The following is a 26,422-nucleotide window of genomic DNA, read 5'->3' on the forward strand; positions in this document are numbered from 1 at the left end:
CTGGTGACCCAAAGGCCCTGTGGGTTTGGGAAGGACAAAGTTTGGGGGCCTTTCTGCACTGAGGTGGCCACCACTCCTCTCTCAACCTGGGCAGGGCAGCTTTTGTCCTTGAGCCCCACCGGCAGCGCTGGGCCCTTCCCTCCCTCCAGGCGCCCCTGCGGGCGCTCTGTCCCTTTAAAAGGACTCCAGGCGTGGCTGTGGGACCATTATCCCATCCCAGCTGGACAAAGAGACCGGACAGTCCTGGACGGCCCTGGACAGCCACTGCCAGCAGCGCTGGCACACCGTGGACCGCAGCCCACGCAGGTACGGGGCTGTGATGGGGGGCCAGAGCTCAGCCAGGACGAGCTGTGCAGGGGCACCGGGGATGGGGAACCTGCTGGTCCTGCTGGACCCATCCCTGGGGGAGCGAGTCCTGGGCACAGCGGGTGCCTGGGGACACCCCTGGCAGTGCCTGGGGAGCGGGCACGCCGTGGTGCGTTTGGGAATGGCGGGAGGATGGAGAGCTGGAGGGACCGCGCTGCCACCAGGGTCCGACCCGGCGGTCACCGCGTCCCCCCAGCGCTGACCCCGCTCCCGCAGCGCGGCCATGGGCGAGTGGGGCTTCCTGAGCTCGCTGCTGGACGCCGTGCAGGAGCACTCGCCCATGGTGGGCCGCTTCTGGCTGGTGGTGATGCTCCTGTTCCGCATCCTGGTCCTGGCCACCGTGGGCAGCGACGTCTTCGAGGACGAGCAGGAGGAGTTCGTGTGTAACACGCAGCAGCCGGGCTGCAAACCCGTGTGCTACGACGCCGCCTTCCCCATCTCCCACTATCGCTTCCTCGTCTTTCACGTCGTCGTGCTCTCGGCGCCCGCCGCTCTCTTCGTCATCTTCGCCGTGCACCAGGCGGCCAAGCCGGGCCGCGGGGGAGCTCCGGGCCAGCGCGCCCGCCGCCTCCAGCCCTTCTACGTGGGCAGCGTGGTGGCTCGGATCGCCGCCGAGCTGGGCTTCCTGCTGGGCCAGGCGCTGCTCTACGGCTTCAGGGTGCAGCCGCTCTTCGTGTGCCGCCGCCGGCCCTGCCCGCACCGCGTCGACTGCTTCGTCTCCCGGCCCACCGAGAAAACCGTCTTCATCCACTTCTACTTCGTGGTGGGGCTGGTGTCGGCGCTGCTCAGCCTGGCCGAGCTCGCCCACCTCCTGCGCAAGGGGCCCCCGGCCCGGCCCGGCTGCTGCCGCCGCCCGCAGGAGCGGGGCCCGGCGCCCGGGGGGGCTGCGGAGGGACCCCACCCGCGAGGGGACCTCACCGTGTGACCCGGCTGGGATGAGCTGTGGCCGGGGACAGCCCGGCGGGGAGAGCGGATCTCCCGGCCCCAGAGGGGTCTGGGCCCTCGCCGGGCCGGGCTGGGCCGTGCCCCGGTGCCCCCGGTGCCCCCCGGTTCCTGTTGTGGGCGGCGGACACAGGGCTCACCCGGCAGCTGCTGGAAAAAAAAAATACGGACAAAAAGAAAATAAACAGGTCCCATCCCTGCGCAGTGGCAGGAACACCCCTGATCCCCCCAAGCCTGGCATGGGGAGGGCCAGGGCTGCTCCCAAACCCCAGACTGCTCCCAAAACTGAGCTGGGAGTGTCACAAATGCATCAGGGCTGGCCCCTGGCATAGAGGGACATCACTGTGGCCTCAAGGGCGGGAAGATCAGAGCTTTAGGATACTGGGGGGACCCCAAAGGGTTCTGTCCCAGTCTTTTGGGATGACCAGACAGGCAGAGCAATATGGGGAGCCCTGGGCTGCCCTCCTGCAGCAAAGACCCCCCCCCCAAACAGGGCTTGGGGTGCCACAGCCTGACCATGTCCCCACCCCGGCTCCCCCTCCTCCCCTGGTACCCCACAAGAATAACGAGCCAGGCACTAGAATAAATAAACTTTATTCTGGAGCCAGCCCCCCCCCGTCCTCCCTCCCCGTCCTCCCCGTGCCGGCAGGGCCGGGCCCCCCATCCCCACGAGGCCGGGACTGGCACCACCCTGTGCCCCCCACAGTCCCCTCCCCGCCTGGGGGGCCGGGGCAGGGCCCGCCCGGTGCCCCCCGACTCTAAATCCACTAAAATCTCAACAACAACAACAAAAAAAAAAAGGAATTTAATAATAATAAACCGTGTGCCCCCCCCTCCCCACCCTCCCCCGGCAGCGCCCGCCGTGCCCCCTCCACCTGCACAGGCCTAAAAACCCCTCCAAACTTTTACAAAGGTTTTAAAACGTATTTATAGATATTTATAGATATTTATATATATATACTTTGCTTTCTTTTCTCTTTTAAATGACTCTGCTTCCTCAGCGTGCGGGGCTGGCCGGGCCCCCCCCCCTCGCAGACGGCCGGGGCGGGGCGGGTTGGGGAGGGGGTGGCTCGGTGGTCGCGATCCCGTGGGTGCTGGTGCTGGTGGGGCCGGGGGCGTCCCCGAGGTCCCCGCGCCCCTGAAATGTGACACAACCAACGCGCTGGGCCCGGGGCTGCTGCGGGGGGATCCGCTCCGGCGGGGGCTGCCGAGGAGTCCGCCCCGGGCGGGGGCTGCAGCCGGGCCGGGCCGGGCCGGGCCGGGCGCGGGGGCTCCCCCCGGTACCGGCGGCTCTGTCCTGGTGCGCGCCGGGCGCGGTCACGGCGAGTGCGTGGCGGGGCTGCTGCGGTTGGAGCTGGGGGAAAGGCTGGGGCTGCAGCTGCCCGGGGGGGGGCCCAGGCTGCCCCCGCGGGGACCGCCCGCCTGCCCGCCCAGCGTGTCCATGCCCTCCGAGTTCTCCAGCATCTCCTGGATGAGCGGCGGCATCGAGCCCGGGATCTCCATCTTCAGCGTGATCACCCGCTCGGCGCCTGCGGGAGGGGCAGGGTCAGCGGGGGCTGCCACAGAGCGGCGCTCACACAATTGGCAGCCTCAAAGTGGCACCCCCAAATGGTACCCAAAAAACCCCCAAAATGGGACACTAAAACTGGCACCCCCAAATGGTACACAAAAAAACCCCAAAATGGCACACTAAAACAGGCAGCCCTAAATGGTACACAAAAAAACCCCCAAAATGGGACACTAAAACTGGCATCCCCAAATGGTACACAAAAAAACCCCAAAATGGGGCACTAAAACTGGCACCCCCAAATGGTACACAAAAAAAACCCAAAATGGCACACTACAACTGGCAGCCCCAAATGGTACACAAAAAAACCCCCAAAATGGGACATTAAAACTGGCATCCCCAAATGGTACACAAAAAAACCCCAAAATGGCACACTACAACTGGCACGCCTCCAAATGGGTGCCCAAGAACTGGCACCCAAAAAATGGCACGCCCAAAACAGCAGCCTGAAAGTGGCACCCCCAAATGGTACCCAAAAAAAACCCAAAATGGCACACTACAACTGGCACACCCAAAAGGCACACAAAAAAAACCCAAATGGCACCACCAAAATGTCACATTAAAACTGGCACCCCCAAATGGTACACAAAAAAACCCCAAAATGGCACACTACAACTGGCACGCCTCCAAATGGGTGCCCTAGAACTGGCACCCAAAAAATGGCACCCAAAAAATGGCACACCCAAAACAGCAGCCTGAAAGTGGCACCCCCAAATGGTACCCAAAAAACCCCAAAATACCACACTGAAACTGGCACTTCCCCAAATGAGCACCCAAAAACTGGCACCCAAAAAATGGCACGCCCAAAACAGCAGCCTGAAAGTGGCAGCCTCAAATGGTACCCAAAAAACCCTGAAATGGCACCACCAAAACTGGCACTCCTCCCAAATGGGTGCTCAAAAACTGGCACCCAAAAAATGGCACCACCAAAACAGCAGCCTGAAAGTGGCACCCTCAAATGGTGCCCAAAAAAACCCCAAAATGCCACACTGAAACTGGCACTTCCCCAAATGAGCACCCAAAAACTGGCACCCAAAAAATGGCACACCCAAAACAGCAGCCTGAAAGTGGCACCCTCAAATGGTAACCAAAGGAACTCCAAAATGGCATCCCCAAAAGGCACCCAAAAAAGACCCAAATGGCACCATCAAAATGGCTCATTAAAACTGGCACCCCTAAATGGTACACAAAAAAAAAAACCAAAATGGCACCACAAAAACTGGCACACTAAAAAATGGCACACTAAAACTGGCACCCACCCAAATGGGTGCCCAGAAACTGGCAACCAAAAAACGGCACATTTTTAGTACTGCCCAAACAGCACCCTGAAAGTGGCATCCTCAAATAGTACCCAAAAAAAACCCCCAAAATGGCACCCCCAAAAGACACCCAAAAAAACCCAAATGGCACCACCAAAATGGCATCCAAAAAGTGACACTGCCAAAACAGCACCCTCAAACTGACACCCCCAGCTTTGCTTCTCCCTGGGCACTGAGGCCAAGGGACATGGTCACATCCCCAGCATCCCTGGAGGATGCAGTGCTGGGTCTGTCCTTCATCCCCTCTGGAGGATGCTGAGTGACCCAGAGCCCCCATTGTCCCCTGGATGCTCCCTCAGGACCCAAAGCCACGGGAGCCTCACCCTTGGCGCTGATGCTGCGCAGGTCTGTGATCTTCATGAGCATCTTGGGGAACATGTGGGGCTTGTTGGGCCTCCTCTTCCTCACGTAGATCTTCAGCGCCTCCAGCAGTGGCTCCTGCAGCTTGTCCACCTTGTCAGGCTGCTCCAGGTCCTGGCGGTCTGCGGAGGGGGCACACACAGTGGTTGAGGGGAACAGCACATCCTGTGGGTTCCCATCTCCCACCGCTTGGCCTTCATTGGGGCTCTCCTTGCTCAGCCATTGTGGGGAGCACGGCCGGGCTGCGCCGGGTGCCCGCGGGCACTGGGCAGGTGCCCATCCCTGCACCCACCTCCGCAGATGAGGCAGATGGCACTGAGCAGCCCCGTCTCGGCGTCGTCCATCTCCAGCGGCAGCAGCTGGTTGGCGAAGGCGAACACCAGGTCGGTGAGGGGCCCGAACCCCGCGTTGTGCATCTGCGTGCGGTTCAGCGTCAGCCCGTCCGAGAAGGTCATGGTGTCCTGCTCCGGCGTGTAGCGCGTGCAGATCCGCAGGATCTGGGGTGGGGACAGGGCGGGGAGCTCAGCCTGGTGTCCCCTCCCCATCCCTGTCCCCATCCCTGTCCCCATCCCTGTCTCCGTGTGTCAGAACTCAGTGCATCCCTCTGGGTGCCCAGAATTGCCAGGACTCTGCCAGGGGGCTCAGAGACCCTGGCACACAGCCCAGAACACCTGAGGATTTGATTGTGACCCCTGGAGCAAGTTGCCAGCTTTGTACGAGGACCTGAAAGTCACAGAGGTTTGAATAGCATAATAATAAAATTATCACAGGGTGGAAATGGAGATTTTAGGATTTTTGGTATGGGGGTTATGGGGACAAGATGGAGGAACTTGGGCGTGTCCAGCCTTTCTCCTTCTTCTTGTTCTCCATTTTCTGCAGTCATGTTGGCACTTTGGGATTGGTTTAGAGTAGAAGTGCACTGTCTAACACAGGTAATAGGTATTGGGAATTAAGTGTAGATATGTTGTACTTGGTTTGTGGTGTAGAGGGATGGTCAGAGTGCCAGTGGCTGCCCTGCTGAGCAGACCTCAGCTGGGCAGAAAGAAAATTTTATAGATAAGAATTGATAAACAACCTCAAGACCGAAAACTGAAGAGTCCAGACTCATTCTTCAGTTGCACGGGCTGTAGCAGAGGCATCCTGCACATCTCAGGGCAGCAATGAACAACAGCAATCAACAACAGCAACCCGAGACCCCTGCTCACCAGGATGTCGAGGCAGGCGGCTTTGAGGAGGGTGATCTGGTCGGCGATGGTGAGCGTGGTGAAGCCGGGGAGCTGCTTGGCAAACTCCACCGTCTTGATGATGCACTTGGTGGACAACTCGCTGAACTTGTCCCACAGGTCGATGTCCAGGGACACGCGCTGCTCCGAGCTGTTGTTCTGTGGCGGGAGAAGGGGGATGAGTTCACAGAGGGGGTGCCACCCTCCCCAGCCCCCCAGGACCCCCAGCCCCCGTGCCACTCACCGTAGTGTATTTGCCGAGCTGGCAGAGCGCGGGGAAGGTCTCCTGGTGGGCTTTGCGCACCTTCTCGATGAGCTCCTCCACCTCAGGTGTGATGATGTAGCTCTCCGAGCACTCCGGCTTGGGCACGTCCTTCTTCTTCTTGTTCCGGTCATTGCGGACGGCTGCAGGAATGGCAGGGTCACTGTCACCTGGCCCTGGTGCCACCCAGCCCCTGCCCCACCCTGCTCTGCCCCTGAGGACACCAGCAATGGGCTCTGCTGTAGTGACAACCTCCATCAGCCCCACAACCCCCAAGTCATCGGTTAGACCCTGCACCCTTGGGGAGACCACACTCCTTGCCAAGGGGACAGTGCTCTGCAAAGCAACACATCAGAGAGGGACCCCGGGGACAGAGAATGGCAGCTAAGCCACCACACTGGGTGAAGGGCACGGGAGACACCCTGGGGGTGGCAGCTGGGAAGGGGGGAGCATCTGGGAGGAGCCCCAGCCCTGCAGGGATCAGCCTCTGTAGGCTGAGAGGGCTGGGACCCCTCTTAGGTGTAGGATGAGCCCCTGGGATGCTGAACCCCCCTGGCAGTTCCTGCTCCTCCCAGGGGTCCCAGTCCCCCAGGGGCTGGCAGATGGGGCAGGACTCAGCTGTGCTCAGCAGCCCTATCCCCCCGGGCACCCACCGTGGGGGCACAGCCGGGCACCATGACAACTGCCAGCGGAGCAGGGAGGCCTCCTCAGCGTCATTTATCTCTGACATTATCAATCACGTGTTGCCTGGGCAACTGCCAGGCTGTGACACAATCCCAGGGGGTCCCCATCCCCCTTGAGCCTTGCTGGGCACGCAGTGGGGGCTGCTGGGATGGCCCATCACACCCAGAACCCCCTGAGCAAGCACGGTGTCCCTTCATCCCTGCTCTTCATCCCTTCCCCATCCCCACTCACACTCCTTGGACATCCCGACTTCGAAGCACTTCTGGAGCCGGCAGTACTGGCACCGGTTGCGCGTCACCTTGTTGATGATGCAGTTCTTGTCCCGGTGGCACGTGTACACCATGTTCTTCTGGATGCTGCGGCGGAAGAAGCCCTGGGGACCCCGCACGGCCCCGTCAGCGCCCGCCACGGGCACCCCGAGCACCCCGAGGAGCCCGGGGAGCCCTGGTTGTGGCACTGGGGACAGGTGGCAGCGCTCACCTTGCAGCCCTCACAGGCGCTGACCCCATAGTGGTACCCCGAGGACTTGTCCTGGCACACGAAGCAGGGCTTGTAGATGCGGGGCAGGGGCGGGGGCGAGGGCGGGCTGGGCACGATCTCCTCCGAGCTGGTGCTCTGCGTCTCCACGGCTGTGGGGAAGGGGAGACACTCAAAACACGGAGCCCCCAAAGCAGGGAGCCCCCCATGCTGCCCCCCAGCTCCGGGGGTCCCGGCAGCCCCAGCCCAGCGCTGCCCAGCCCGGCCCTGGCGCCAGGTCGAGCGGGGCCAGCGGGGAGAGGACGCGTGCTGGGAAGATGCAACGTGACATTTCCAGGTCACAGAGACGATGTGGAATTCAGGCAGACAAAAAAAAAGGGAAAGAAAAAAAAAACAAAGAAAAGAAAAGAAAAGGGCCGGGATCCCAGGAGCCCCCAGCCCAGGCAGCAGCACTGGCAGTGGATGAGGGGATGGAGGGTGCAGGGCCAGCCTGGGGGGACAGTGCCACACACTCAGTCACACGTGTGGGCACACGTACAGTGTGACACTGCACACACAGGGTGACCCCCACAGCCCCAGGGTCACCCAGCACCCCCAGCCAAAGCATGGCCCCCCAGGAGAGCACAGGCACAGTGGCACCCCGAGGTCCCCCAATGGAGGACATCCCCAAGGGCAGTGCCACCTTTGTCCCCATAACAAGCAGACCCTGGCCCAGACAGCACACAGCCAGTACACCCCTGCACCCCAAAACCTCATGGACCATGCCTGTTCCCCTCCTGCACCCTAAAACCTGGAGGGATGTGCCTCTTGCACCCCAGAAGCACCCCCATCCCCTGCGGGATGTGCCCAAGTCCCCCTGTTCGGACAGGGAGGGGTTCAGTGCAGCTGGGGTGCACCCCTGGAGCTGAGGGGACTCAGCACAGTTGGGGTGCACCCCTGGCATGTGGGGGGGCTCAGCACGGTCAGGGTGCACCCCTGGAGCTGGGGAAGGCTCGGCACGGTTGGGGTGCAGCCCCAGCGCGGGGCACAGCCAGGCAGGGGTTAAGCGCTCCCCGGCTGCTCCGGGATGTTTGCGAATGTTTTTCTGCAGCCGAGCCAAGCGAACCAGTCAAACAGGATATTAAAGGCCAGGCCCGGCGGGGGAGCCTGGGCCCCCCCCCCTGCCCCGCCGGCCCCTGCACCCCAAAAAGGGCCCCAGGGCCGCCGGAGCCCCCCCCGGGACTGGGAAGCTGCGGAGAGCCCCGGTTGGGGACACCGGACCCGAGAAGGGGCCACAGAGGAGTGGGGGGCTTGGGGTGAGGGGTGGGGGTCCCCAGGCCGGCAGTGCCTCGGGATGGGGCCAGGGAGGGGACAGCAGGACAAAGCCAGCCCTGACGCTTGTCCCGCTTGTCCCCAGGCAACAACGGGGACGGGGAAAGTGCGGGGTGTGACAGGAGCGTGTGGGGCAGGGTGGGGAGTACCTGGGGTGGGATGGGAGTGTGTGGGGTGGGATGTGGGTGTGTGGGGTGGGATATGAGTGTGTGGGGTGGGATGTGAATGTATGGGGTGGGATATGAGTGTGTGGGGTGGGAAATGAATGTATGGGGTGGGATATGGGTGTGTGGGGTGGAATATGAGTGTGTGGGGTGGGATATGAGTGTATGGGGTGGGATGTGAATGTATGGGGTGGGAAATGAATGTATGGGGTGGGACACGAGTGTGTGGGGCGGAATATGAGTGTATGGGGTAGGATATGAATGTATGGGGTGGGATACAAGTGTCTGGGGTGGGATATAAGAGTGTGGAGCACTGGGGGAGTGTGCAAGGCAGGAAATGAGCGTGCAAGGCAGGACACAAGCGTGTGCGGGGGGCTGGGAGGTGCAGGGTGGGACTCAGGGCTGCGAGGTGGGACGTGGGTGTGCGGGGTGGGATCGCGGGGTGCGGGTGGGACACGGGCGCGGGGGCGAGCGCCGGGCAGAGCTCCCGGGCTGAATAAATCACCGCTGCCACTCGAGGGAGCGGAGCCATTAAAGTGACTGAGAGAACGTCGTCTATAATTTATCGCCTCTTTTATATAATTTAAGAACTTCCTCGTGGAGAGCTGCACTCACAAAACGCGGATTTGACAAGATTTTGACGTGCTGGATGCGGAGCGGGGGAGGGGACCCGGCTCCCTCCGCGTCCCTGCGCTGCCAGAGCCGCGCCAGCACCCCGGGAATCCCCTGCCACCGCTGTCACCACCGCGGAGGGGACACGGCCACGGCCACGGCCAGCTGCCCAGGAGCCCCCCTATAGCAGCATCAGGCCTGGGGGGGCACAGAGCAGCACCCAAAGGCGCTGAGCGGGGCAGGATGGGTGCCAGGCTGGGGTGCAGTGGGGACACGGCGCACCCCAATGCCCGGGCTCAGCCCGCAGCAGGGAGGACCCCGCTGTCCCCCCCGGCCGAGGCAGCGCAGCCCGGCTCCAGCTGCAGACCAGATGCTGCGGCTCCGCCAGATCCCGGGCGAGCGCAGCCGCCCCCGCCCGCGGCCCCGCCGGCTGCTTCCTGCCCGCGCCGGGGGACCCCGGGGCACCCCGACACCCGCACCCCCGCCCTGGCGTGGGAAAGCGCCCGCGGGGACACCCCGTGTGCCAGGGCCCGGGGGGACACCGGCTCCGCACCGCCACCACCCCGCCGGGCTCCGGGACACAGCAGAGCGGAGCGGGGAGGATGAGGATGAGGATGAGGATGGGGGGATCAGAGGGGGAGCCCACGCGGGGGTCGCACAGGGCCGTGCCAGGGGTCACAGCCCCCCACACAGGAGGGTGGAGGCCCACCCAGGGCTTCCCTGCGGATGAGAATCCCACGTGCCCCGAATTCCTGCGCCTCTGCAGGAGAAGGGGGAGGAAGGGAAGGAGGGAGGGGAGAGGGTGCCGGGAGCCCAGGGCCGTGGGGTGCCCGCTCCTGCTCACGGCCACGGGCACCGCCTGCTCCCCACGGGCACCCTGCCCTCTGCCAGCGCCAGGGTCTGGCGTCCCCAAAGCCCGACACACCCACAGCTTTCACAAGGCCATGTGAGGCCACCCCGTGCCCGGCGAGGGGGGTGCCACGCACAATCCAACCCCTCGTACCCCTCTGACACCCCACAGCACCCCAAAAACCCCCAACAGCACACGGCTCCACAGGGCAGGGGGCTCCCACTGTCTCGGGGGGCTCCTACAAGCTTTCCCACCACCCTCAGGAGCTGCCTCGTGCCTCTGTTTCCCCATGGGGGTGTGGGTGGGCTCCCCGTGCCCCCCAGAGCAGCTCTGGCTCTCATGCCAACACAACACGCCCCGCCGGGCAGGGCAGTGCCACGCTGGGCCAGCTGCCAGCACCGCGGGGCCAGCGGGCACAGCCGCAGCTGGCTCTGAGGAAACTGAGGCACGGCACGGCACAGCCCTGCCCGGGCTGGCACCCCCGGGCTGGGGAGACACGGGCACCGTGAGTGACGTCGGGAGCGGGGCACGGAGCCAGGGAGCGCCGCCAGCTCCGGCCGCCCACACGCTCGCCAGGTCATGGTCACCGTGACCAGAGCCCCGAGGTGCCCCAGGCAGGGCAGGGACACAGGGCCAGCAGCGCTGCGACCCACAGGGAGCCCCCGCAGGGCTGGGGGGCACAGAGAAGGGACAATGGCCACCAGGGACCCCGCTCGGGACAGAGCCAGGGGCCAGCGCTAAGGGTGGCACTGGAGCTGGGGACCCCCGTGCCCACCGAGGCCTCGGGGGCAGCCCCCACTCGTGGCAGAGGCAGCGGGAGCCCCGCGTGTCCCCAGCGCAGACAAAGGCCCCGCGGCCGCGCTCGGTGCCAGCGCAAAGGTCGAGCGGCCCCGAGACAATGAGGGGAGCGACACCGGGGGTCCGCGGCCGCCTTGGCACAGCGGGCACCCCGCATGGGCCTCCGCCAGGGATCCCGCCCGCCCTTAGCGGGGTGAAAGTCCCGCGGAACCCGGCAGGACCTTCCCCGGGCCGCTGTGGGGCCCCTGGGTGCCAGGACACGACAGCCGGGACAGGAGACTCCTGCAGCCCCCCCAAACCTCACTCGCCCCCACACCGTGGGCACAAACCGGAGCAGGGCTCCACATCCCCGAGGGGGAGCAGCTCCAGGCTGGGGGCACTGGGACCGCGCTGCCCGTGCCCCCCGCTGCCCATCGCGGTGCCCTCATGCCCTCCGTGCCCCCCCTGCCCAGGGCACCGGGCCGTGACCCCTGCAGGGACACGGGGCAGGGTCCCGCCAGCAGGAACAGCACTGGCCCGGCCCCACATCCACCCGCTGACCAGGGGGACCCCCCGACCCGCGGCAGGGTGGGGGCCCAGGCTGGGGCTCCCCCGCGCCTGGGCAGCCGCGGCGGCTCCGTCTGTAGTTAATTGGATTTTCCCGGAGCCTTTATCAGGAGAGAGCGAAATTCCCGGCGGAGCCCGGACCCTGCTGCGGGAAGGGGGGGGCGAGAGGCGACCCCCCTGTCCCCCTCCTTCACCGAGCTCAGCCCCGGCTGCCCCCGAAATAGGGCAGGGGGTGTTTAAAGAGCCGGAGGTTCTGCGCATGGAGCGGGTGGGGAGGAGGCTGAGGGGGCTGAGCCCCCCGCACTCCTCCAGGACCCGCACCCAGCTCAGCCCCCCGCCCACGGCCCCCGCACCATCCCCGCAGCCCCCCCCCGCACCCGCCCGCGTTCCGGGGCCGCTCTCCCCGGCCCGATGCAGCGGGCGGGGGGCCCCGTCCGCCCCCGGTGCGCAGGTACCTACAGCGGCCGGAGCTGCTCCACGGCGGGGGCCGGCGGGGGGGGCAGCCCCGGGGGCCCGGCCCGTAGAAATCCATGCGGAGGAAGGGGCCGGGGGGCAGCCCCGCCACCGCCGCGCCCTCGTACATGGCCCCGGGGCGGCGGGGGCGGCTCCCCCGGCCGGGGCGGCCCCGGGCGGTCAGTGCCCCCCCCCGCGCCCCCGGGGCGCCCCGCGCCGCGCTGCCATCGCCCCGCGGAGCGGCCCCGCCGCTCGCTCCGCGCCCGAGCGGCGGGAGGAGGAGGAGGAGGAGAAGGAGGAGGAGGAAGAGGAGGAGGAGGAGGAGGAGGCGGGGGGAGGGGAGGAAGGCGCAGCCCCGCCGGCTCTGCGGCTTCGCCAGCCCCGGTCCCTCCCGGCACCCGCCGCCTCCCCGCGCTTAACCCGCTCCGCGCCGCGGGGCCGCACCGGAGGGGACACGAGACACCGGGCAGGGATACGGACAGGGACAGGGACACGGGACACGGACACGCGGGGGGCGCACGGACATGCGGGGGACGGGCACGGACACGCAAGAGAGAAATGGACACGCCGGGGGGGGGGCACGGACACAGGACACGGACAAGGGACACCGAGAGGGACACAGACATGCAGGGGGGTAACAGACATGGTGGTGACACGGACACGCAGGAGGACACGGCGGAGAAATGGACACACGGGGACACGCAGGGGAACACGGACACGCAGAGGGACGCGGACACGCGGGGGCAGTGCCGGGCAGGAGAGAAATGGGGAGGGGCTCAAGGCGGGGCTGGGGGGCCCGGGGTTGCCCGGAGCAGATGACGGGGCCTGGGGGTCCCGGGGGGGTCCCGGGGGCTGCCCGGCGGCCGCAGCTCATTTGCCTAATGGGATGCGGGTGAACTGCGGGTGAACCCGCGGGAAGGGCTCACCTCGGCCTGACCCTCGGGGGGGTGGGGGGGTGGCTCTGTGTACATGCATGTGCACGTGTGTTCATGCATGTTCCCAGTGCATCACGCGTGTCTGCATCTCCGCTGCAGCGGGGCCTTGTGTGCTCCTGCTGCACAGACACATGGAGAGGTGTGTGTGCCTGCACAGGGCTGCCTGTGTGTGCACACGTGTGTGCATTCATCCTGCACACACATACACACACACACATGTGTGTGGCACCGTGTCCCACCGAGCACGTGAACACACGAGTGTGTGCACAGCCCGTTGTATTTATCTGTGTGTGCATGCACACGTGTGTGTGCTGGCGTGTCACCCTGCAGGGCACAGAACCCTGTGCCACCCCTCCCCTCCACACAAGGCCCTGCTGAAGCTGACACCACAAACCCGGGGAGCCCAAGTGGTGACAGCGGGGACGGTCACACGCCAAGGACAGGCCCTGGGGGTGCCACTTCCCTCTGCAGCGGTGATCTGCCTGCACAGCGGGCACACCCACGCTGCCCCGGCCCCAGCTGCCCAGCCCAGGCTGCCCTGGAGGGAGAGGAGCCCCAGTGAGCCCCCAGCTGGGCCCTGCCATGGGCAGCAGGAGCACAGGCTGGGAGGATGCGGGCACTGCCTCACACATCTGCGTGTCTGTGTGTGTGTGTGGCTGTGTCTGTGTGACTCTGTGTGCATGTGCATGTGACTGTCCTGTGTGCATGTGTGGCTGTACATAGGTGGCTGTGCACAGATGTGACTGTACATGTGTTGCTGCACATGTTTGGCTGTACGTGTGTGGTGTCCCTGTGTGTGTGGCTGTACGTGTGTGGCTGTATGTGTTTGGCCGCCCCTGTGTGTGTGACTGTGCACATGTTTGGCTGTATGTGTGTGGTGTCCCTGTGTGTGTGGCTGTACGTGTGTGGCTGTATGTGTTTGGCCGCCCCTGTGTGTGTGACTGTGCACATGTATGGCTGTACATGTGTGGTTGTACATGTGTGGCTGTCTGTGTGTGTGGCTATAGGTGTGTGGCTGTACATGTATGACTGTCCCTGTGTGTGTGGCTGTGCACATGTGTGGCTCTACATGCACGGCTGTCCTGATATGCATGTGTGGCTGTACGTGTGTGTGTGGCTGTCCCCATATGCGTGGCTGTGCATGCGTGTGTGGCTGTCCCTGTGTGTGGCTGTGCACGCGTGTCCGTGGGTCTGTGTGTGTGGCTGTGCACATGTATGACTGTCCCTGTGTGGCTGTACGTGTCTGGCTGTACACATGTGTTGCTGTCTGCGTGTGTGTGGCTGTACATGTATGGGCTGTTCCATGTGTGTGTCTGTGCACGCATGTCTGTGTGTGTGGCTGTCACCGTGTGTGTGACTGTACATGTGTGGCTGTTCCGTGTGTGTGTGGCTGTCCATGTATGGCTGTACATGTGTGGCTGTTCATGTGTGGCTGTTTCATGTGTGGCTGTTTCATGTGTGGCTGTTCCATGTGTGGCTGTCCCCATGTGTATGGCTGTACATGTGTGGCTGTTCCATGTGTGTGTCTGTGCACGCGTGTCCGTGCGTTCGTGCGGGGCTGCGCAGCGCGGCAGCAGCGCCTGTTTAAATAATAATGGCAAGTCGGGGCTTTGCTTAGCCAGCAGGTTTCGAACAAAAGCCCAGCGCTGCTCCAACTTCCTGCAGCGAACATGACAAATGTCTGCTCTGACTCATTTACCAGCGCTGGAAAGAATGTGCCTGCGATGGAGGGGACGGAGGGGACGGCGCAGGGGACGCGGGCGGTGGCACCCGTACCAGAGGCCGCCCCGACGGGCAGCGCTTCCCATCCCGCATCGTTTCCTGCACCGCTTCCCACATCCCTTCCCGGCCCGCATCCCCTCCCGTCCCGCGTCGGCGGCAACAGGAAGAAACAGAGATTATAAAAAAAAAAAAAAAAAACCCAAACACAAAGCCTTAATTGCAGAGCCAAGAGGAACTGGGCGAGGGGACACCCCGCACGTAAATCCCGCAGTGTGAGGGGGACAGGCACACCCCGCCCTGAGCCTGGGGACACGAAATCGGGGCCCTTCCCGCACCATCCCCAGCCCCGCATCCTGAGCGATGCTCCGGGGGGACAGAGCCGCCTCCAAAGGGCTGATGCAAACCCAACCCACGCTCCAGCCCATGGGGACCCCGTGGAGAACCCCCCTGTGCCCAGAGGGGATGCCTTTGGGGTGGCAGGGTCACAGGGATGCCCGGAGCCCCCACAGGAACCCCCCATCCCTTCCCCCACCGCCGCGCCGGCACCTCGGGGCCCCGCAGCCCCCCCCGGGCCCCGCAGCCCCCCTCTCGCCCGCCCACTTCAAAAGACCCCATTTATCCCCTTCAGCCGCTTTTGAGCCCGGCGAATTCCCGGCTGGAGCAGGCGGCTCCCCCCGGCCCCTGACAGTGATAGAGAACCTCCGCCTAATGGGCTTTCCCAGGCCGGGGGCCCAGCGCCTCATCAATCTTCGCCGGGCAGCGATGGGGGGGTCCCCAGCACCGCCGCACCCCGCGGGGCTCCCCCCGGCCACTGCCCCGAGCGGGGCCCCCCGGCCCCCCCCTGCCGCCCCCCGGCCTGCAGGGAGCACGTTTTGCTCATTAATTTTTAAAAATTAATTAATTACGGGGCGCTGCGGGGGAGCGGCTGCGGCGCGAGGAAACCGGAGCCAGCGGGTTGGGTGACAGAGCCAGCCCGGAGCGGGGCCCCTGTCCCGGCAGTGGGGCCGGGGGGCTGGGCTGGGGTCCCGGGAATCAGCCAGGCCTGGGAATCAGGGCGAGGAGCCCCTCAGGGACCCCCCAGACACGGCACGGGCCAGGGGAGGGGACCGCAGGGACAGGCAGGCGCCACAGAGCCCCCAGGGATGGGGATGGGGGCACAGGAATGACCTGGAGGTGCCACACGTGCCAACATGGGGGTACACACCTGGCACAGGACACGGGGCACGCTGCTGTGTGTGTGTGTCAGCAACACACAGGCACTGAGGGCACTGATACACACATGTGACAGACGTGTGTGTGCACACAGAGGGCACTGGCACATACACACGTGACACACACACGCACGCCCTGTGCAGCCCCAGCTGTGCACACACAGGCACAGAGGGCATTGACACACACACATGTGACACACACGTGTGTGCACACAGAGGGCACTGGCACAGACACACATGGGACACACATGTGGATGCACACACAGGCCCAGAGGGCACTGAGACACACACATATGTGACACATGCGTGCACACCCTGTACAGCCCCAGCCATGCACACACAGGCACAGAGAGCACTGGCACACACATGCACATGCATGACACATGTGCACACCGTGCACAGCCCCAGGTATGAACCAGGCACAGAGGGCACTCACACACACACACATGTGAGTGCACACAGGCACAGAGGGCACTGGCACACACACACACACATGTGACACACACGTGCATGCACACACAGGCACAGGGGGCACTGACACACACACGGCCAGCCCGGGGCCGCACAGCTGCAGCACATCTGGAGAGGGCGGGACACACGGTGAGGAGGGGGCGGTGGCACCGGCGGGACGCAGACACGGGCACCTCCTTGAGCCAGCAGTGGCACCACAGGACACCCCAAAACTGCAGCACCGACCCAAACAGGGCACCCAGCAGCGGTGTGGATGCTACAGGCGGGGAGGGCAACACATGGTGTCCCCCACCCCTTGCATTACTCGGGCACCCAGCAGGGAAAGCCAAGGGGAAACTGAGGCACGATTCCCCACCTGCCTCAGGACAGCCGTGCCCGCGGCCCTGTCCTCAGTGTCAGGGAAGCGGGGGGGACACAGGCGGCCCCCCCAGCCTGTTCCCACACGCCCGGAATGGCCCCAGAGCCAGCGCGGGGGAGTGGCCCCACCCGCCGACACCCAGTCGCTGAACTGGTCCCACTGGGTCCCACCGCCGCCGGGGCGGCTCCGGCGGGGACAGCACCCAGGGCCGGCCCTGCCCGGACCTGCACCGGCCCCCGGGGCCAAGGACGGGCCGGGGGGGCCCCGCCACACCCCGAGCCACGGGGTTCGCCCCGGCAGCGGGCGCCGCAGGGCACTCATGCTGCAGGGAGCACGCACGGGGTGAGAAGAGGTCCGGCAGCCGCAGCATGGCGTGCGGGGAAACTGAGGCACGCTGAGGGGTGCTGGTTTGGGGGGATCCCGGGTGGGAGCCCACGTTCAGCGGCTCTCAGCTGCCGTCATGGCAGGCAGTGATTACTGAGGCTGTGATGGACGAGCCTGTCACGGGGAAATGGGATCGGGAGCAGCGGTGATGATGATTGTCTTCATCGCCTTCATCACCTCCCCCATGGCAGCCCCACCACCTTGAACAAAGAGCCACCGTGGGGACACAGCACCCACAGGGTGGTCACAGTGAGGGACAGGAACACCCTACAGGCCATTAATAACCAGCCACTAACGAAGGTGGGCACAATTAATGGCACAACCCCACCAGGGCCACAGACCACTCCCTGCCTCAGTTTCCCCAGCAGCAGCACTCACAGGGACTCACAGAGAAAAGCACCACGGAGGCCTCAAAATCAGCTCCCCACAGGTGTGGCTGGGAGCAGGGAGACCCTCCCTCACCAGTGCCACTGCTCCAGGGACACATGGATCCCATACTGGGGACAGAGCCTGGCCCAGAGGGGTCCCCACGGTGCCCCCCGCCCCAGGGCCCTGGTACTCACTGGCAGGTGACGGGGTGCTGTATCCACTGACGGGAAGCTGGTGCTGGATGCCAGCCAGGGTGCTGGGTGGAGAGAGCCCCCCCAGCATGTGCGGGAAGAAGAAGGCGTAGGGGGGCACGGGGTAGCCATTGAGGTGCCCCCCGCCCGGCGTGGGGCAGGAGCTGCTGTTGCTGGCCATGCTGGGCTCTGTGCTGCGGGGGGCTCTCAGGGGTGGGGTCCTGGGGGCCAGCAGAGCATGGGGCCCGCGGGTGCCCTGCTGCCGGGCTCTCCTCACAGCTGGTGCTGCTCCTGTGGTGCTGCAGGGGGAACAGAGAGGGGCATTAGCACAGGGGCTGCGACCCCTGACACCCTCACACCCACCCACCAGCACCACCGTGCCTCAGTTTCCCCAGGCACACATCCCCTCCCGGCCCCAGGAGGGCGCAGCCGGCCGGGCCGGGGCTCCGTGCGGGATTAACGCCGATCCCCCGATTAACGACACCGGGACGGCGGCACCGGCAGGCGCAGCTCGCTAATCCCGGCTTAGCTGGCTGGGCGGGGGACGGGGGGACGGCGTGGGGACGGCCTGGGGACACTGTGGCCCCACAGGGCACCCCCTCCAGCCAAGGGCCACACCGTGATCCCAAACCTGCTCTGCCATGCCAGGCATGGGGCATGGGGCACGGAGCAGAGCCTGGGGGCAGCAGCCCCTGCGCCAGCCTGGGGGGCTGCAGGGCAGCTGGGGACGGGCAGGGGGGGCACACGGGCACACTGGGGTCCCCTGAGGACAGCGGCTCTGCTCCGGGCTGGCTCTGCCGTCACGGCCACGCTCCCACTCCGGCTGCGCTCCCCCATCCCTGCACGGATTCCGAGGGGGCTCAGGGACCCGGCATCGTGGGGAGGGGGCTCAGCCCCCCCAGGACCAGCACCGGGGAGCTCTGCCGGCCTCAGGGCTGGGCTGTGCCCATCGTGACACCGCCCTGTGCCATGTGCCATGTGCCACACCGTGTGCCCACCGGCACGGACCCCTGGCCCGGCCGGCCGGGGGGCGATGGGAAGGGGGGCGCGGGGCTTTCACAATCCCGGGCTGGCTGTTTATTTAAGTGCTGGCGCGGGGCCCGGCGGGGGCTGTTTATTTGCCGAGAGTGCTGGCTCCCGGCCCCGCGGAGGCGGAAAAGGATCCAGAGGAACAAGGCTGGGCCGCCCGGCAAGGCGCTGGGGAGGGGCCGGGATGGGCATGGCCCTGCCCGCCCCCCCAGAACACAGCTGGGTGCACCCACTACAGGCAGGACCCCCATTCTCCCAGCTCACCCCAGCACGCACTGACCCAGTGGGAAACACCCATGGGGACACCTATGGTGCTGCCACCCTGGGGTGGGCACCCATCAGTGCCTGGGTGAGGGTCACAGCCCCCCCAGCACCCCAGTGAGTGTGGGATTCCCACAGGCATTGCCAGGGCACGGTGCCGGGCGCCAGCTCAGCATCGTCCTGGGCACAGCCCTGGCCTGGGCTCCACACATGGCCCTGCAGGGAGCCTGGCCTGGCTGTGGGGCACTGCCCATGCCCCCCCCCGGCCAGGCCGTGGCCCCCGAGCTGTGCTGGCCGGGGGGAGCCAGGGGAGGGAGGCGCGGGAAGAACTGTTTATGTTTGCCGGTGCCAAGTGCTGGCCGGGCACCGCGCCAGCCGTGCCGGGGCCCAATTACTCAACCCGCTCAGGCCCCCCCACACGCTGCTGGCCAGCCAGGGACAGAGCCAGGCCAACACCACTGGCCTGGTCACCCCAGCGACCCCCCTTCCCAGGGCTCCACACCATCACAAGTGGCCAGGAGGGTCTGGGCATCGTGGCCAGCCTTGGTGCCATGGGTGCTGGTGGGCAGGAGGAGCTGCTGCCCAGGGGAGCTCCCCTGGGACCGTGTTCTGCCACAGCTGCTCTCCAACTGGGGGATCGTGGGCACCTCAAATGGGGGTCGTGGCTGTCCCAAATGGGGGTCCTGGCTGTCCTGACCAAGCTGCATCCCCAGAGCTCCCCCGGGTGAGCAGTGTGGGGCCAGGGGCCGTGCAGCCCCCTCGGCAGGGCCCGCGCTCTCCCGCCCCAACGCCTTTTCCTCCAGTCCCCGCAGGAGCTGGACGAGGCCCGGAGCTTCCTGGAATCCAGCGCCTCGTTCCAGCCCCGTGGAAAACGTTGCTGCGGGGCCCGGGCCAAACGCAGCCACGAGGAACCTCCCACCCAGGCCGGGGGTGGCCCCCGGGAGCGGACGGACAGACGCACGGACACGCAGATCAGACCGTTCCCAGGGCCAGCAGCAGTGGGGCTGGTGGGGGACATAATTTGGGGGGCCATGGCTGGGGGTGAGGGGACACAGCTGGGGTGGGACACGGCTGCTTCAGCCACCATCCTGCTGTGACCCCAAAGAGAGCACAAAGCCCTCTGCAAAAACGTGTGCACACCCTGCACACTCTGACAGGGCAGGCAGCACTGGCACAGTCCCACAAAAGACCCCTCCCAAAAAGGCAGCCCCCCATTGTGACCCTCCAAGGTGGGTTCAGCACCCACGTCCACATCCAGCATCAACCACAGAGCACCCACACCACAACGCCCCCTCCCCAGTGCCCACCCTGACACCCCCCCTAGCACCCCCGGAGCAGGCAGCACCCAAAACAGCCCCAAACCCAGCTGTGCTTCCTGTCGGGGCACACGGTGATGGCAGCAGCAGCGCCCGGATGTGACACGCCGTGAGCGGGGGCACCGCCCTGGCACCCCCGGCAGCGGGGGGCAGCGGGCCCGGGGGTGCTGGGGGGTGTTTGGGGGTGCCTGGGCACAGGGCAGCGACCCAGCCCTTCCTGTCACGCCGGCGGGCACCGCGCTCCCGGCCGCAGCTTCCCCTTGCCACTCTCGATTCCCAGGCGGATAGGTTTCAGTTCAGTCCCGGCCCAGCCGTCACAGCCTGTCACCCCAGACTCTGTCACCCTGCTCCCCTGCCACCCCAGAGTCTGTCACCCCACTGAGGTATCGCCCCACTGCCTGCTGACCCCTCCGCCCTGCCACCCCGCTCCTTGTCCCCGCTGCCACCTCAGGCTTCACCACCGCAGCATCCGCGCTCCCCAAACCCGGCAGTGGCCGCCGTGTGCGTCCCCTACCCTGCCCAGAACGGGCCGTGGGGACCCTCCCGGTGCCAGGCTGTCCCCGCGGTGTGTGGGCACAGCGGGGTTGCCGTGCTGAGGCACGGGGGCACAGGATGGCAGCCTCCGGGCAGGGCAGGAAGCGCCTGCGGAGCCGCTGCGGTTGCAGCCTGCGGTTTCCTCGCTGGCAGCAGAGCCAGCCCGGGGTGGCCTCGCACGCGAGGCCAAGGGCCCGGCTGCCCCCATTGCCCCCCGCCACCACCGGCCCCTCCCCGGGCAAGGCAGCAGGGTTTGGAGCTTGTGCAGGCGTGGTGAGGTGCTCCCCTGACGGGGCTGCTGAGAGAGACCCTCTGCCGTATCCCCAAAGCTCTCCTCGGTGAGTCACCGTCACGTTTCTCACGTCCCCGGGCAGGCGTGAATCATGCCCAGCCTGCGGCACGGCCGGAGCCAGCGGCACACACTCGGCCAGCGAGTGCCGGGCTTGAGGCTGCTGGGAACAGCAATCCGAGGATGCTGAGAGCAGTGCAGACCCCAGGACCTACATTCTCCTCCTGAGGGCCAGCAGCTGACCCAGGGGCTTGCTCAGCCCCACTGCAGGTCCCTGGGCAGCACTGGTGTTCCAGCATCCCAACACCAACTGCAAGATACAGCGAGCCACCACGGCTCCCCCAGCACAGACACAGCACCAGGGACACCTCACTGTCCATGCTGGCCTCCCCAACCCATGGAGGCACATGGGCACCCTAGGGAGTCACCGCTGGCCCTGCAGTGTGGGTCCTCACCCCAGCACCCCACATCTCGCTGCTGCCAGGAGCCACAAACTGAAATTCCACCTGTTGCGGCCGGGCCGACTCCGGTTACGCCGGGAACGCCGCTCCGGTTACAGCTCCCGCACCCAGCACCAGACACGCCATTCTTCTGTGGGAACAGGTGCCCCAGCCCCCGCCACGGCCCCTGGCACGGCCACAGCTGTGCCACAGCACCAGCGGCACCGCTCCGGCCTGGCTGCACCGTGGGTGCCCTGAGAGGAGCAGGCCAGTCCCAAAGGTGCAGTGGTGTCATGATCCACCAGCCCCTCACACTGTGGGGACAGCACCCTGGGGACACACACACACACCCAGCCCTGCCTGCCCATGGAGGGGACATCCCCAGGTACAGCCCAACCGCCATCCCGCATCCCAACCCTCAGGATGAAAGCAGGAACCTGCAGGCCCAGGGTTCACAGCCCTGGAGTGTCATGCCAGGGCTCCCCGAGTACCCCATCCCTGGGGTCCCGAATGCCCCATCCCTGGGCTCCCCAAATGCCCCATCCCTGGGCTCCCCAAATACCCCATCCCAGAGCTCCCCGAGCACCCCATCTCAGGGGGCATGCACCCCATTCCAGGGCTCCTGGAGCGCCCCATCCCCGTTCCCCAGGGGCTCCCGGGCAGCAGGGGGATGGTGCCCCAGCAGCCACTCGCGGCACTCCCGGTTGTTTTTAGCCGAGGCTGCGGCGGCAGCCGGCGCCCTGGGAATGGCGTGCCGGGAACAGCGCGGCCCCAGACAGCCCTCGCTGGCTCGGCGACAGCCGGCAGACAAGTGCAGCTGGCACGGGGCCGCTCGGGACACGGCGCGGGGGGACCCGGCGGGCAGGCGGCGGCGCGACACCCCCGAACACCGGGGTTTGGTGGCACCGTGCCCCCAAGCCTGGGCAGGCTCCTGGGAGCGGAGCCCTGATGGACCTGGGGGGGACAAACCGTGACCCACCGAGCCGTGCCCGGGCTGCCTGCGGGCGGGCGGCCGTGCGCCGCTGCCACGTCCCCTCGCCATGTCCCTTGTCGCTGCCCGGCTCAGCGGGGACAGCGGAGGGGACAGCGGAGGCCACGGCGGGCGCACGAGGCCCCTCGCCGGGCCCTGCCACGAGCCACCCCCCGCTAAGCCGCCTCCAGCCGCAGGGAGATTAACCCATTTTCCGTAATCAGCACATGTGTCACCGCAGATATGATCGCACACCCCCCCGCCACGCTCGCTGTGCCCCCCCGAGCCGGGGCTGGCGCTGCCAGGGGTGCCCCACGGCATGGGGCACCTTGAGGCTCCAGGCACGCACTGCAGGGCACTCACAGCTCCCCTCCAGCCTTGAGGTGCTGCTGCTGCTGCAGCGCCCCAAAAAGGGCTGGGGGACCCCAGAGCTCAGCCACACTCTTTGTGGCAGCACCGCCATCGGCGCTGGACGGTGCCAGGACAGTGGCTCAGGGCACGCGCGGCCAAATGTGGCACGTTGTCACACCAGAACCTCGTGGATATAAATAGATGCAGAGCGGCGGGATGGTGAATCCCAGCGCCGCAGGGCAGGCGGTGGCGGTGGCACAGCCGTCCCCAGGCTCTGTGGCCGCGACGCCGCTGCTGCCACAGGGACACGGAGGATGTATGAGGACAGCTGAGCGAAGCCAGGTGTCCCTGCGGGATGGAGCAGCCGCAGGCACCACCAGGCAGCTCCGGATGAGGCGCAGGGCAGTGCCCTGCCCCTGCCATCCCGCTGTCGGTGTCGCCGTGTCACCGGGGGGGCTGCGAGCAATGGGCAAAGGGGACAGACACCCACCAGGACACCCACGGGCATCCCCGGTGCGAGCACCCCCGGAGCAGGCGCATCCTCCAGCCGCACCAAGGTCACCCCCAAGGGCAGGGTGGGGGCCCACGGGTGACATATGGCCCGGGAGCAGTGGCCGCGGGGCCGCTAAGCCACCGAGCCGTCACCCGCTAATCCCGGCAGGGGACGCGGCGGGCGCTGCACCCGCAGCCACCAAACCGGTGCCCGCCCGGTTCCCCGGAGCGGGGGGACCCCCTTGGGGAACACCCGTGTCCCCCCCAGCACCCGCCGCGCTGCGGGGCGGCCCCTGCCACCAACGAGGTCAAAGGTCAGAGGCACAGATTTGGGGGACAGACGCACAGATTTGGGGGACGGACGCACAGATTTGTCCCCGCACCGGTGCGCCCCAGCTTGGGGTGCTGCTCCCCGTTACCGGGGGGGTCCCTGCTCCATCGGGGTCGAACACTCGGGGGGCTGCACCCCCAAGCCCCCACCCCGCCCGGAGCCCCGCCGCCCCCAGCCCGGCCCCGGGCAGCTGCTGCGGGAGGGAGGCAGCGGCCGCCGGTCCCTTCCCCGGCCCCGCCGCCCCCCGCCCGGCTCCCCCGGGCCCCCCCGCCCGCCGCCGCCCTGTCAGCCGCGCAGAGCGATGGCTTCCTCCGCCCGCCGGCCAGGAAACGGCGCAGACGCCGCTCCCGCCCCCCGGCCCCCGGCGCCCCCCGCGCTCCCGGCCCCGCTCCCCCGCCGGGCCCCGGCCCCGCCGCACCCCGAAAAGGGGAAGCGGCCCCGGCCCCCCCCCGCCGCGGCGAGGTGGGGGCGATGTGGCTGCACCGGCGGCCCGGGGGAGCTCGGTAATCCCGGGCTGGTGTCCCCAGCACCGCGCTCTGTGGCGGCCGGCCGGTCCCCGGTGGGGTGCAAAGGCTCCCCGGAGCCCGTCCCGGCGTGGGGGGGCAGCGCTGCCGCCCGGGAGCGCCCGGGCTGTCGGTACCGGGAGAGGGAACTCCGGCACCCCCGAGCCCAGTGTAGGAGGCAGAGGTCGAAGCCGCGATCCCGAAGCCGCTGCGGCTCCGGTGCTCCCGGCAGCCGCAGCCCGGCGGAGTCCCTCCCCCGCTGCGGGAACCCCGGGATCACCCGTTACCGGAGGGGGATCCCCAGAGGCGGTACCGGAGCCGCACCAAGACCCTCCTTCCCAACCCCGCTCCCACGGGCACATCCAGAGCCCCCTCATTACCTGCTCACGGAGACTCCAACACCGAAATCCTTAAACCCGGGGAGTTCCCGGTGGTGGCTGCATGGCGGCGGCACCGGGAAGGAGCGGGGGGGGGAAGGGGGGGGGGTTCGCCCCGGCTTAGAGGGGTGAGGGAGGGGTGGGGTGGGGGCTCCCGGGGGGGTTCACCGAGCGGCGGCCGCGGCCATTGCGAGTCATGTGCTCGCGGGGAAACTTTACCCGGGGCTGGGCCGGGCGGGGCGGCAGCGGCGGCGGCGGCGGCGGCGGCGGCGGAGGAGGGCGGGGGGGGAGCGGGAGGAGGCCGCGCCCCTCTCGTGGGCCACGCCCCTTCCCCGCCCAGCCGACCAATTAGATGCGGGCGGGGGCGGGGCGGGGGCGGGGCCAGCCGGGCTTTGTAACTCTTTGAAGTCTCCAGAAAGCGGAAGGGGAGAAAGTGGGTGCGCGCGCCGCGCCGTGGGGGGGGCTCTTAAAGGGGCCGCGCACCGCAATTTCCATACTCCCCTCCTTACCCTTTCCCCTACCCACACTCATAGGAGGAGGTGCTTCAATCCCCCCCCTCAACCCGCTTCCCTCTTCTCTGGCTCTGGGTACCCACCCCGGGTGGAGGATTGGGGCACCCACATGATGGAAAACAGGAGGTGGGTTCTCCAGGGGTGTAGAGGAGAAATGGGAACACACTGGGGGAAGAGGGATGGGAAGTCACTGAGCTGCCCCCAGGCTCAGAGGGGAAGGGCTGGGGGCACCTGTGGCACCCCGGGGATACAGAGTGCCTGTACCCAGAGGAATTCCCTGTTCTCTGTCCCCGGAGAGATGCTGATCCTAGGAAGGCGATGGCAATGGAGACACGGATATGGACCAGGCTGCCCAGCCACATTCGGGGGGCCCAGAAAGGGCTGCACCCACCAGCACAGCCCAGACCCTGCGGCACGAGGGCTGGGAGGGCAGTGGGGCAGGAGCTCCCCTGGGAAGCCACACATGTGAGGAGTGTAGGCAGCCCCAGGGGGCTCACACTGACGCCCTGCTACCCAGGACCCTTGGGTGCCTGTCAGGATCCCACTGTGCCCACACAGCAGGGTGATGCCCACCAGGCCACTCAGCACATTGCCGTGCCTCAGTTTCCCCCGTGCGCTCACCACAACGAGGTTGGACACCGCGGCCGGGCCAGCCTCCGGCCCCCTCCCCGCACACCGAGGCCCAGGCGCCGGCATGTGCTCAGCCCAGTGGAATGTGCCAAATCACTCCCAGATGTGCACGCCGGCCAGCCCGACCCCCCTGCGCTCCCACCGGGACACCGGGGAACCCCCCCGAGCCCGGCCCGGCACCGCCGCACCGAGCCCATCCCCGCCCGCACCCCGCCCGCTGCCGCTCCCGCGGCGTCGCCGCACCGAGGGCGGGCAGGAGGTGCCACCGGCCCCGTGTCCCCGCGTCCCCCGGGCCTCGGCCGGCGCGGGGTCGCGCGGGGTCCCGCCCCGCAGCCGCGGCCCCGGTGCCAGGCGGGAGCAGCCGGGCGGAACGGGGCTGTCAGATGGAATCTGGGTGCCGGCGGTGACGGCGCGGCGGGAGGCGGCCGTGCCCGCCACGTGGCCGCTTATGTAAGGAGAGTGCAAGGGAGGACAGCGGGGCACCGGGGACACCGGCGAGGGGACACCGAGCCCCCGCCGCGCCGAGCGCTCGGGCACGGCCCGGCCCGGCCCGGCCCCGTGGGCACGGCACGTGTGTGCGTGCGGGGACAGGCGGCACGGCTGCCGGAGGAGCCTGGCGGTGCCCCGGGCCCCGCACGTCGCTGCCGGTGTCGCGGGTGTCCCCTCGCCACGCTGCTGCCACCGCGGTGACGAACGGCGCCGGCACCCACGCTCCCGCTTCCAGCTGCGCCATCGATTTTTCATCCACTGCGGCACAGCGGGGCTGGGGCTGGCACTGCCATGGCCGGGGGGGCTGTCCCCAACGCTGTCCC

The 26,422-nt window shown here is 66.9% G+C and overlaps 2 protein-coding genes across 2 annotated transcripts; one reads left to right on the forward strand and one right to left on the reverse strand.

The window, feature by feature from the left end:
* Positions 1-589: 589 nt before the first annotated feature.
* Positions 590-1,291, forward strand: GJD3 (gap junction protein delta 3). Its single transcript, XM_064733901.1, has one exon. It carries the CDS (start codon positions 590-592, stop codon positions 1,289-1,291), a length of 702 nt encoding a protein of 233 aa, XP_064589971.1.
* A 977-nt stretch (positions 1,292-2,268) lies between these two features.
* RARA (retinoic acid receptor alpha) lies at positions 2,269-24,589 on the reverse strand. The gene is given in 12 exon segments (XM_064733680.1): positions 2,269-2,486; positions 2,488-2,626; positions 2,629-2,706; positions 2,709-2,837; positions 4,518-4,676; positions 4,847-5,051; positions 5,760-5,936; positions 6,022-6,182; positions 6,955-7,096; positions 7,204-7,352; positions 17,579-17,874; positions 24,472-24,589. Coding segments are annotated over 11 exon segments (1,698 nt in total). The 5' UTR covers positions 17,757-17,874; positions 24,472-24,589; the 3' UTR covers positions 2,269-2,305.
* Positions 24,590-26,422: the final 1,833 nt, after the last annotated feature.

The sequence above is a fragment of the Zonotrichia leucophrys genome, chromosome 27, assembly GCF_028769735.1.
Source record: "Zonotrichia leucophrys gambelii isolate GWCS_2022_RI chromosome 27, RI_Zleu_2.0, whole genome shotgun sequence".
Taxonomy (NCBI): Eukaryota; Metazoa; Chordata; class Aves; order Passeriformes; family Passerellidae; genus Zonotrichia; species Zonotrichia leucophrys.